Consider the following 10,596-nt stretch of genomic DNA (forward strand, 5'->3'; position numbering starts at 1 on the left):
AACTATAAAATGTCCAAAAATATAAGAAGTAATCCTGAAAATTACCATAAAGTGTACACAAAATTGCCAAATATGTCAGAAAAATGATACCAAAAAAGGCAGAAAAAAAGTGTGGAAAAATATCCATAAAATGTCAAAAAAAGGAAGAGAAGAGGCAGAAAATAACCATAATATGTCAATAAAAATGCCAAAAATGTCAGAATTTGGCAGAAAGGCAGAAAATCTAAAAATGTATGAATAATCCAAAAAAAAAAAAAGAAAAATCCAAAAACGCAAGGTATAAGAAAAATAAATCTCAAAGTATTGGATGCTGCATAATTTTCTGTTTAGTGCAGCTCTAACACACTATTTTGTTCATCACAATGTTCAAATGTTTTGTGACTCCAGAGAGATTTTTTGTTATTTATTTGACCTCAAATGGCTCTTTTGACAGTAAAGGTTGCTGACCCCTGGCCTAGGGATATGTCAACTTATAAGCACACTCTATGGTGAGAAAAAGCTTAAGGCCCATAAAATTCAAAATACAGTTGGCAATTGTTTTGATATTTTCCCAGGTTGAAGTTGACATGAGTAGAGATGTGCATGTGAATTATGGTCACGAATGATAGTATTTTTGTGTCATTCAGTGCTGTTTATCTTTTGTACAGCTGCGCTCTGAAACATTCTAAACTTGGGTCGGTTATGCCTCCTCCTTAACGACACTTTTCATCCACAGGTCCAACAGATCTAAGCATGAAGTCGGTGGCTCCGAACTCCTCTTCCTCCAGCTCCAACAGTCACGGGCAGGGCGGCGGGGGCGGGGGGGCTTCGGCCCAGCTCAGCCCCCCGGAAGTGACGGCGGTCCGGCAACTCATCGCCGGCTACCGCGAGTCAGCCGCCTTCCTGCTCCGCTCGGCCGACGAACTGGAGAACCTGATTCTGCAGCAGAACTGAGGCCCGGCTCGCACTCGTCTGTCCGTCCGTCTATGTGTGTGAATATGTCACTCTGACATGCAAGTCTTGGCGATGTTGGACAGAGGCACAAGCAAAGGGGAGTGTTTCTGTCAAGCACAGCAGGTTCCTGGAAGGTACCGTACTCATCCCACATGACTTTTTTTACGCACTGGCGTCCCTTTTGACCTCAGTGGTCCGTCTTCTGTCGTCTCCCCGCTCTGTTTCTCTCAGCACCTCAACCCTCATTTGTCTCAGGAAGTGATGATGCGTTGAGAAAACAATTCCACTTGTACATCTCGTGCTTCTTTTTCCCAAATTTCCCCAAATCTCTCGCAAGACCCACCCAACAAACTAGTCATATAAACTATTTTAAATAATGACCATCTTGTTATCAATGCTATCATTCAGAATAATTGGACCTTCTTCCATCTATTAGAATAGCATTTACAGTGGTTATAAAAAGTTATGGAATGATTTCCCTCGATGTCAAAAGCACTTTATAAGTGCACTCCATTTACCATTTACTCTATCACAAAAATCTGGCATATGAACATGAGTGCGTAGATTTTTTTTTTTTTTATAGCCACTGTAATTGTCCCGAAAATAAATAAGAATTTTGGGACCAACAAAGCAAAGTGGGATCACTTTCCATAATTGTTATTATTTGGGAATCACTGATTTTAGTGAGTGAGCACAGGACGAGTTCAATTTGTTCTTTCAGCCAACATGCAACGTGCAGGTTTGTGCAGGGTGTCGTTAAATTAGCACACTAAAATAAGTCAAAGACCCAATAGGAGATTCTGCAAGATTAGACTGGGTGATCTACAGTTATGGATAGAATAATAGCAGTATGTTTAAAATAGAGAGAGAAAAGCCGTGTCATAGCTTTTAATTCTACTAATGTAAATAAGGACGATGCACATTCTATTCCAAATCAAAATGTGGAGAAAGATGTATGAAATAATCTTATTTTTTTTTGGAGAGAGGAATATTAGGTGCTTCTGACTCAGCATTTCTTGTACAAACTCAAACATTTACAATCTACAGTAAAAAACAAAATACGTACTCTTAGATAAACAAAACCCTTTTTGTTTTCACTATAGTCCTGTTTTATTACACAATAAAGTTTTTATTTTTTTTTACCAGAATAAAACCCAATTTGGGTCAGAAAGAGATTGACTTGCTACTTTGACCCAACTTTGTGGATCGTGTTGTTCAAAACAGCCCATTTTTTATGTGTTGGTTTGTAAAACCCAATTTTTGGGGTGTTTTGTGCAAAACACCCCAAAAATTGGGTTATACTGACCCAAGTAGTGGATCGGTCCTGTTTTTTTTTTGTTTTTGTTTTTTTTTTAAACTCAAATTGGGTTATTTTTAACCCGACTGTTTTGAGTGTTCAGTTCATCTGTGAAAAAATCAGCAGTTCTCAAACTTTTACTTCAAGTAGCACCTCCAAAAAATATTCATCTCTCCAAGTACCACCAAAATGGCTAACATTAAAATACGCCCCCCTCCCCTCCAAATAGAGGCCGAGGCTTTCATCCTCAAAAGCACATTTCCTGTACTTAAATTAATCTCATCTGAATTGAACTAAAAAATGTACTGTAAAAAATAGTGTTGTTCCGATACCGATACTGGTATTGGCAGAGGTGCCGATACTGCATTAAAACAGTGGTATCGGTGACTACTCACAATTAAAATGCCGATACCATTAATTCCAACGCTAATATAGGATATGGATGCAACATCTTGTGTCTTGCTGGTGCACGACATTCACTGGTATGTGACATATTTACTGCATGCCGATCTAAGATATCCTATTGGCCCTTGAATGCTCTGAACCAATGGCAGGACAGCTTTTTCATGTTGAGGAATAAAAACCCTGAAGTATGGGTATGGTATCGGTATCGGCCGATACTGCAAAGCTGGGTATCGGTATCGGGAGCCAAAAAACGGTATCGGAACAACACTAGTAAAAAACAAAAATGCAGTATATTTTTGCTGAATCCAGATAAAAAAAATCTGCAAAATTGCTTTGGATAACAATTATCAAGGTTTTTGGTGATTTTTATTTTTTTTTATTTTTTTTTTTTTTACGTTGATTCATACAACCAGTACGGTAATTAGGAAAAATAAAATAAAATATTAACAGATTAACTTTGCAAGCCTAGGAATAACACATTTGATTTTTTTTTTTTTTGATGAGAGTTTTCAAACACTGCTAATATTCTGAACCCATGTGCACTTGCAGGCTGATTTTGTCCCTAAATGTTTCATCCAACAATTTGACTTTGTGAACTTCCGTCGATAGACAAACGCTGCTAAAAGTTACCTGCCAACTGTTGCTGTTGAATGCGCTGATTCCACCTGTAGGGGAAAAAATTCACAGACAAGAAATCAGCGTCGTTTGCAGCACTGGTTCAAAGCTGCCCGCTCAAAACTTGACCTTTCGCTGAAAAGCCGAGCAGGACACGGCGAGGGAACAAAACACAGGGAAGAAAGATATATTGAATATATTGTTGAGCGCGATCAGAAAAAAAGGTGCAATATTGATGATAATCAGTGAGGTGGGGGCAAAAAGGAGAGAAATTCACCACCAAGACGTCGTAGTCCCATGCAGCATTGTAGCCACTTTCAATGTTATGAGTCACAACTGATGTTGATCATGAAGCTCATTTTCCAAGGTGAACTTGACTTGCACAAAAATGTTTTTGTCGTCGTCGTGGAGAAATTGTTGTGCGTGTTTTTGTCACGCGAGGGTCACTTGTTGGATTGACATACGCATGCGGTGAGCGAGTGGCTCGCTGACTCTCCCCCCCCCACGATAACCCTGACACCACAACCATGTCCCAAAACTAGCAGTTGGAAATGACGCAAGAGACAATCGTTGACAAAAGATGTAATCACATCACAGTTTTAGTGTTTACGCTCCCTGCTGTGTGTGCGTGACCGCGCATGCGTGTATGTGTATGTGTGTGCATGCATGAGGTCAGAGGGCACATGTAGTCTCACACTTTTGATGGTGAGTGACTCAGCACAAACGCGGTTGTCAAGTGTACGTTGTGTTTTTTTTGTTTTTGTTTTTTTTCATTTTCCCGATGTGGATTTTGAAAAATGTAAAATAATTTTCCATTTTTTTTATTTTTTACGTAAGTGTCGTGGTGGAGCGCTTGTGTAAAACGTCAAGTGTCCTACTTTGTACGTGAATCTGTCAAGAGGTCATTCCGTCACTCAGCACATTCCAAACAAGGTCGCTCCAAGCTGTTTACAAAAAAAAAAATGTGGAGAGATGATTTAATTGACTACATGTTGGCACATTCCATATCAGCGTGCATGCGTGCGTCTGCATTTCAAGTGTCAGCCTGATGAACTCTTGCAAAGTTCGGAAGCACTTTATCGCTCAGGATTACGAAAGGTCAAACGCCGGTTGGCGGATTTTTTTTACCTCCAAGTCATGCTCACAAGCAGCGCCTCAGCCCGCCCCAAGGAGGCGCCATACAGGCCAAAAATCACACGTACCTCTCACATAAAAAATAAAAAATAAAATAAAAGAAGCCCTCTCACACATTTCTGTTGCCAGCTACAGACGAAGGGAGGAATTTCACGCTTGGCATAGCCAATCAGCATTTGAGATGTGAGATGGCTTCTTATTGATGCTTTTCAGCTTCCTTTCACACGCACAATTGTGGACTCTCATATATAGATTAAAAAAAATTCTCTCATCGAAAAGAGGTTTCAGCAAGAAGGTTAGCATGAACTTTTTTGGTTTATCGGTATGTGTGAGAGGCTCTTTTGTGTTAAAGGGTTTTTTTTTGTTTGAAGTTGAGTTTTTGGGTGAGTGTGAGGTTTCTGTGTGCATTTGAGAAGTCTTTTTTTTTTAATCTTTTTTTATTTATGTAGCAACTTTTTGATGTAGCGTGAAATATATAAGACCCAAAAAATTGGGTTGTTTTACCCAAAAACAGCCCAACAAAATTACCCTTTTTTTCTTTTTTTTCTTTTCTTTTTTTTCCAGCAAGTTGGATCAAATTAACCCAAGTAGTAATATCAATGTGTTTTGGACCCAAATGGGGTTAACAGTGTTTTGAGTATGTGAGAGGTAAATGTAATTTTGGGCCTCTTCTACATTTCCCGGTCAGGCCACCTGCCGCATGTCCAGCATCCATCTTGTCAAGTAATGTTGACGTGCATGGTGGAGTCTTTACTATGGAGCCACGAAGGTGAAATGGTAGGGAAAAAAAACAACAACAACTTTGCCTTCTCTCGCAAAGATTGCTAGATTTTTGAGACTTTTTTTTTTAATTTATTTATTTTTTAAAACGAGTTAATGTACTTCCGGGTCATCTTCCATGTGGAACGTGTAAACATGAAACAAAGCAGTGGGAAAACTTTCCCGAAGCGATTAGGATGGAGGGTGTATTTCCCCACTGCTTTGTTTACACGCTCCATCCTCGTCTTTTTGGTCACATGGAAGATGACCCCGAAGTGTTTACGGAGCACCTAAGGTGATATGGTTGGGGGGAAAAAAACACAACTTTGCGTTCTTGCGAGAGAACGCAAATGTTTTTCAGAGGGAAGGCAAAGTTGTTGTTTTTTTCCTTACCATGTCACCTTAGGGGCTCTGTACTTTCCTCATCTGCTCCTGTTTGCTTGCTTGTTTGTTTGTTTGTTTGTTTGTTTGTTTGCTGTTGCCTTGGCGGTCGCGCTAGCGACCCACTCAGCAGCCCAACATTTGCTTGCCGACGTGTTAAGTGGAGCAAGGCGTCGTTTTGTGCGATCAGCCACCGCGATTTAGTGAGTGAGTTTTGAACCGATGCCGCGCGGGCAACGTCCCAATCTCTCGGTGTGACTGCAACTCGCCCTGGTAGCCCAAGTGGTTCAATTGTGTCAGTGTACTGTACTGTATAGCTGTACAAAGAGTGATACAAGCTGTTTTGAACTGTTCTTTTTTTCTGTGGGTACAGCACTGTTTTCAAAAGAAGACAAAAAAAAAACAAAAAAACTCAAATGTGGTTGAAAAAGCCCTTGCCTGTTTGAACTTCTCATTTGGTGGTGGTGTGTAATGCTGTTGTTATTTCTTTGATTAGAACGCTCGCCCCTGCCGCACTCTTAAAGACTGTAGCCGTGTGCACGGGCGGGGGCGGCGTCCTGTATCCCCATGTGAAGCTTTGTATCCCCCTCCTGCCCCCCTTTCCGGTTTTGGACTCAGTGAAAGTGTGATGTTTACATGTACAGTTTTTCACAATCTGTTTCTTTTGCATTTATTCAGGATGTCCACCCTAATTTTCATACACTCATACAAATTGTCTTCTTTTGCCATCCCAAGTGTGCCCTCTTTGTCAGAGGTCACAGACCAAGAACTCCCCCTACATGGGCCAGCAAAGATAATTAACTCTTTAATCAGCTCTTTTTTGGGGTCCTGGGAGGAGTGTGGAAAAGTGAAGTGCTCAGTAAAGTGTAATCGGGTACCGTAAAAGGTACCCACATGTCCTTGGTAACGTATAAGCCATTCCCGTCTCCTGGCCTTTACGGGGAACCCATAAACCTCAGGAAATACGCATTCTCCGCCTGGAGTTTGCAGCCGCTGATTTCCTCTGATGTGAGACGGAAATCGCTAACAAAAACCATCCAACATTTCTATGGAGATGTCGATTCTTGTTTTGTACATTGACCATTGTGTTTGCAAAGTGGATCTTTTTCCAGTTGGTGTGACTTAATATTTGGATTGCGTTGGAGTGTTTATAGGTATGGATATTTATTATTATATGTGCAAATACAAAAAGAGAAAAAAAATAAGTTTGAACCTGTTTCATTTGTAGGTTTCATGCAAAAGTGTCCAGGTGAGATTCTTTCAGCCTCTTACATATCAACAATTCACCAAGGAGGGCCTCTGTGTGCGTGCGTGCGTGCGTGCGTGCGTGTGTGTGTGTGTGTGTGTGTGTGTGTGTGTGTGTGTCGCAGTGTTATGGAGGACCAAAAATCAAAATAAATAAATGACTAAATAAATAAATGCCTAAAAGTCTAAATACAAATGAACATAAAAAAAATGCAATTTGAAAATTCTATAAAATAAATAAATAAAAATGGAAATAAATCCGTTTTTATTTTCACTTTTAGTCATTTATTTATTTAGTCTAAATAAATAAGTGACAAAATAAATAAATAAAAGATTAAATAGATAAATGAATAAATAAATTCATAAATAAATGACTACATAAGTAAATACATTAATAAATAAGTAAATACATTAATAAATAAATGACTAAAAGTGAAAATAAAAAACGGATTTATTTCCATTTATATATATATTTTATACAATTTTCGAATTATATTTTTTATGTTCATTTTTATTTTCACTTTTAGTCATTTATTTATTAATTTAGTCATTTATTTATTTTGGTTTTTGGCAGTTTTGGTCCTCCATACAACGCGATGGAAAAAAAGAAAAACAAGAAAAAGAACAACTCGATAGTCAGTAATTAAATAAAATAGAGCAATGAGCTATCAATGCCACTTTGCTCCCTTTTTACGAACGTTAAATTAGAACTTTTTCAAAATGAAAGATCTTGCAGAAAGATTTATTTTTTATTTTTAGCTGGGACTTTCAATAAAGTCCATAAAATATAAGGCTCTCAAAATCTCAACATATCATACCATTCCTTTCCTTTAAAAAAAATAAATAAATAAAATCTTCTTGTTTTGACAGTGGGCAACAAAGCATGCTACTGACACCTGCAGGACTCAGATGAAACAGCAATAAGTGTCAACATTCATGAAGGTCCATTCTTCCACAAAATTGAATTGAAAATCAAGTTAAGTATTTGGTTGAAATTCGATTAATTGCAATCAAATACAGATCAATTAATTACAAAGATAACATTTTGATTAAGTTTCATAAGGAAAGGGACTTTGAACATTTGTCTCGAATTGAGAACTTTGTACACCAGAGGGCAACAAAATTACATAAATGGCAGGAGGTGGCTGTCACGTTGCTCCTGCTATTTTTAGGATTAGGTGAAGGGTCAAGACCTCCTGTGAGACACTTTGACATAACAGGCTTTGGAATTAAACACTTATTTGCAATCAATTGATCATACACTTTGTAAAAGACGGTAACATACAGGAAGGTGAATATGAAATGGACAAAATCTGAAGATGATACATTTGTACAACATAATGTACAATTTGTTCATTGTTTTGAATAAATAAGGTTTAATAGCAAAACGTACTACATATTCATCTCTCCATGCCAGCGAGTCAGCGACGTATGACAGGCAGAACAATTAAATGTTCTTCCACTAGATGGCAGAAAGGTACAATTTAGCCTGCGTAGCCACCTGTTAACGTTCAGACAACAGACAATTTCACAGTAAGTCCATCAGACAATAAATTGAGTCGAGATTGTTTGGTATTTGTACTTTTTGTTACATTTGTGTTTGGTGTACTGTGAGATATTTCCCTCAGCTTATTATAATAATGGCCCAACTCATAGTGATAAAAAATATTTTGTCCCTCAACCATCTCACGATGCTAATTTGCTACAACCGGCTACATCCTTCCTCAAACAGATCATTTAGTTGTTTGAAATGAAATTATTCATAAATTTGATGATGAGTGGTTCAGATAATGGCTGGATGGATGAATAATATAGTCAAGACAAGCTCAGTTCAGTTTTTCATGTTTTCTTAAAAGAAAAAAGATGCATAATGGCTTAGGACGGTGGCGATATAAAATATATCACTTGGCTGGTGAGGATAGTTATGCCTTATTTTAATTTGACCACTCCCCCCCCAGAAACAAATACAGTAATCTAACACAATACAATTTTCCAATAATTGCACATCAATTACTTGGCCTAATTACTCAGCAATTGTGGCAGAATGCTGCAACATGTCATCAGCAGGACGGCGAACTCGCAACTCATCCAGTCAGCGTTTCTTTTCAGCGTTTCAGGAATTGAGCACACGCGACATTCAAGAGTTCAACCAAAATAAAATTCATCCGTTAGCTATACACATTTGAATATTACTAGTTTATAATAACAATGTCTTACTAGTTACAGAAGTAATCAGATGACTTTTTTAGAGTCATTGTAGCTCTTAGTAGAGGTTGGCCAACACTGACCTACATGAAGTCATGGTCAGCACAAGCATCAAAAAATCAGTCAGGAGAATATTTAACCTTGAGTCACTTTTGGCCCCAAAACAGATTTTTAAACGATGAGCCGACCCCGCTTTTGAATTTATCTGACCTAGTTCTCCTACAGTCGCATATGATTGGCATGTTCAGGCGGCAACGGGGTCACATTCTCTGACTCAGTCAAGCTGCAGCTGCTGTTGCTTGACTGACATTCAGCGGCGAACCGGACCAGCAAGGACTCCTCTGCTTGCCTCAACACTATCAGAAACACTGACCTACATTCACCGCCTAAATATCGCTTCCACGGAATTGTATTCATTTGTTTGCTTCATTTTAAACTGTTGCATTTGGCTGCACTGCTTTTTTGTACGTTTATGGAGATAATCGCCCCCCCAACCCCAAAAAAAAAAAAAAAAAAAAAAAAAGCAGCCACAGAGCCTTGAAGAAGTAATTCAAAGTCCTTATTCTAACTAGACTAAGTGCAATTTCTGTAGAAATTGTGTGGAAATGCTGAAAGCTGAATGCTAATAGGTGAATGCTAAGATTTGAATGCATGTGTAAATGTTCTGAAGTAAATTGACAGATATATTATGAAATTATGTTTACTGGAGAATGCACTTTACCAACTATGCTTCAGCATTCCCACAATTAAGTACAAAAATAAGGGAACAAATTATGACAAAGTGACACTTTGTTCCCAGGTGTGGCCTCCTTGCTCAATGTCTCTCTGAGCCGCCTCAGGGAAATTAAAAAAATAAATAAAAAATAAACAGACCAGAGCCAACTGATTGAAGAACAAAAGCAACTCATAGTTGATCATGACTTTATATTGATTAACAAGTTTAAGTCATTCCATCACCAGGCTCGTAACTTAAATCAACATTTCCCATTGAAATGAATAGAAATGTAATTGATACAACTTGCAACTTGTCAAGTCTTTAATAAGTTTTAAACAATTGAGTCTCAACTCAAGTCCTTCAACCTGACTCGAGTCAAGTTATGTAACTCAGGTCTCCCGCCTTCGCATTCTTGAAACTTGGGCGGACTTTGGGGCAGTGATCCCAAAACACACATCCAAATTGCTTTCCCAATGGAATCGTTCCAGGAAAGGAACACTGTCAGGTGTGCCAACAACAGTGATTAAAGTATGCCAACTAGAATTATGTAAGAAGTTGGTCGATAGCAACAAAGGGCAGGTGGTTTGATACTTGGAAATAGATTTAGCCCTCAAGACTATGATCTTCTAAACGGCTGCATAGCATGCTAACTTAGCACACAACAGGTACAAGTAACTACAACACAGATTTAACAATTGTACACACGCTCCAGAAGAAGCTAACTGTCTTCGCTAATATGTGAAATGATGCTAGCTAGCTCCATTACTGCGTGACATTCAATATCGTAACTTAGCGTTTGCCAACCGCTCTCGTCAAGCTACGTAGGGCCCACAAAAGCAGGCCCTGTAACATTCACCTGTTGAAAAAACAAAAGCTTTTGTACATAGTAAATGATATGATTGTTTGT

General features: G+C 38.5%; 1 protein-coding gene across 2 annotated transcripts in view; it reads left to right on the forward strand.

The window, feature by feature from the left end:
* The window catches only part of nol4la (nucleolar protein 4-like a), a 42,108-nt gene extending 35,328 nt beyond the window's left edge, over positions 1-6,780 (forward strand). For both annotated transcript variants that reach the window (XM_077513286.1, XM_077513287.1), the window contains exon 11: positions 716-6,780. In XM_077513286.1, the coding sequence (XP_077369412.1) occupies positions 716-933 (218 nt within the window). In that variant the 3' untranslated portion in view covers positions 934-6,780. The remainder of the gene's footprint in view (positions 1-715) is intronic.
* The last annotated feature ends 3,816 nt before the right edge of the window (positions 6,781-10,596 follow it).

Source organism: Festucalex cinctus, chromosome 2 (assembly GCF_051991245.1).
Source record: "Festucalex cinctus isolate MCC-2025b chromosome 2, RoL_Fcin_1.0, whole genome shotgun sequence".
Lineage (NCBI taxonomy): Eukaryota > Metazoa > Chordata > Actinopteri > Syngnathiformes > Syngnathidae > Festucalex > Festucalex cinctus.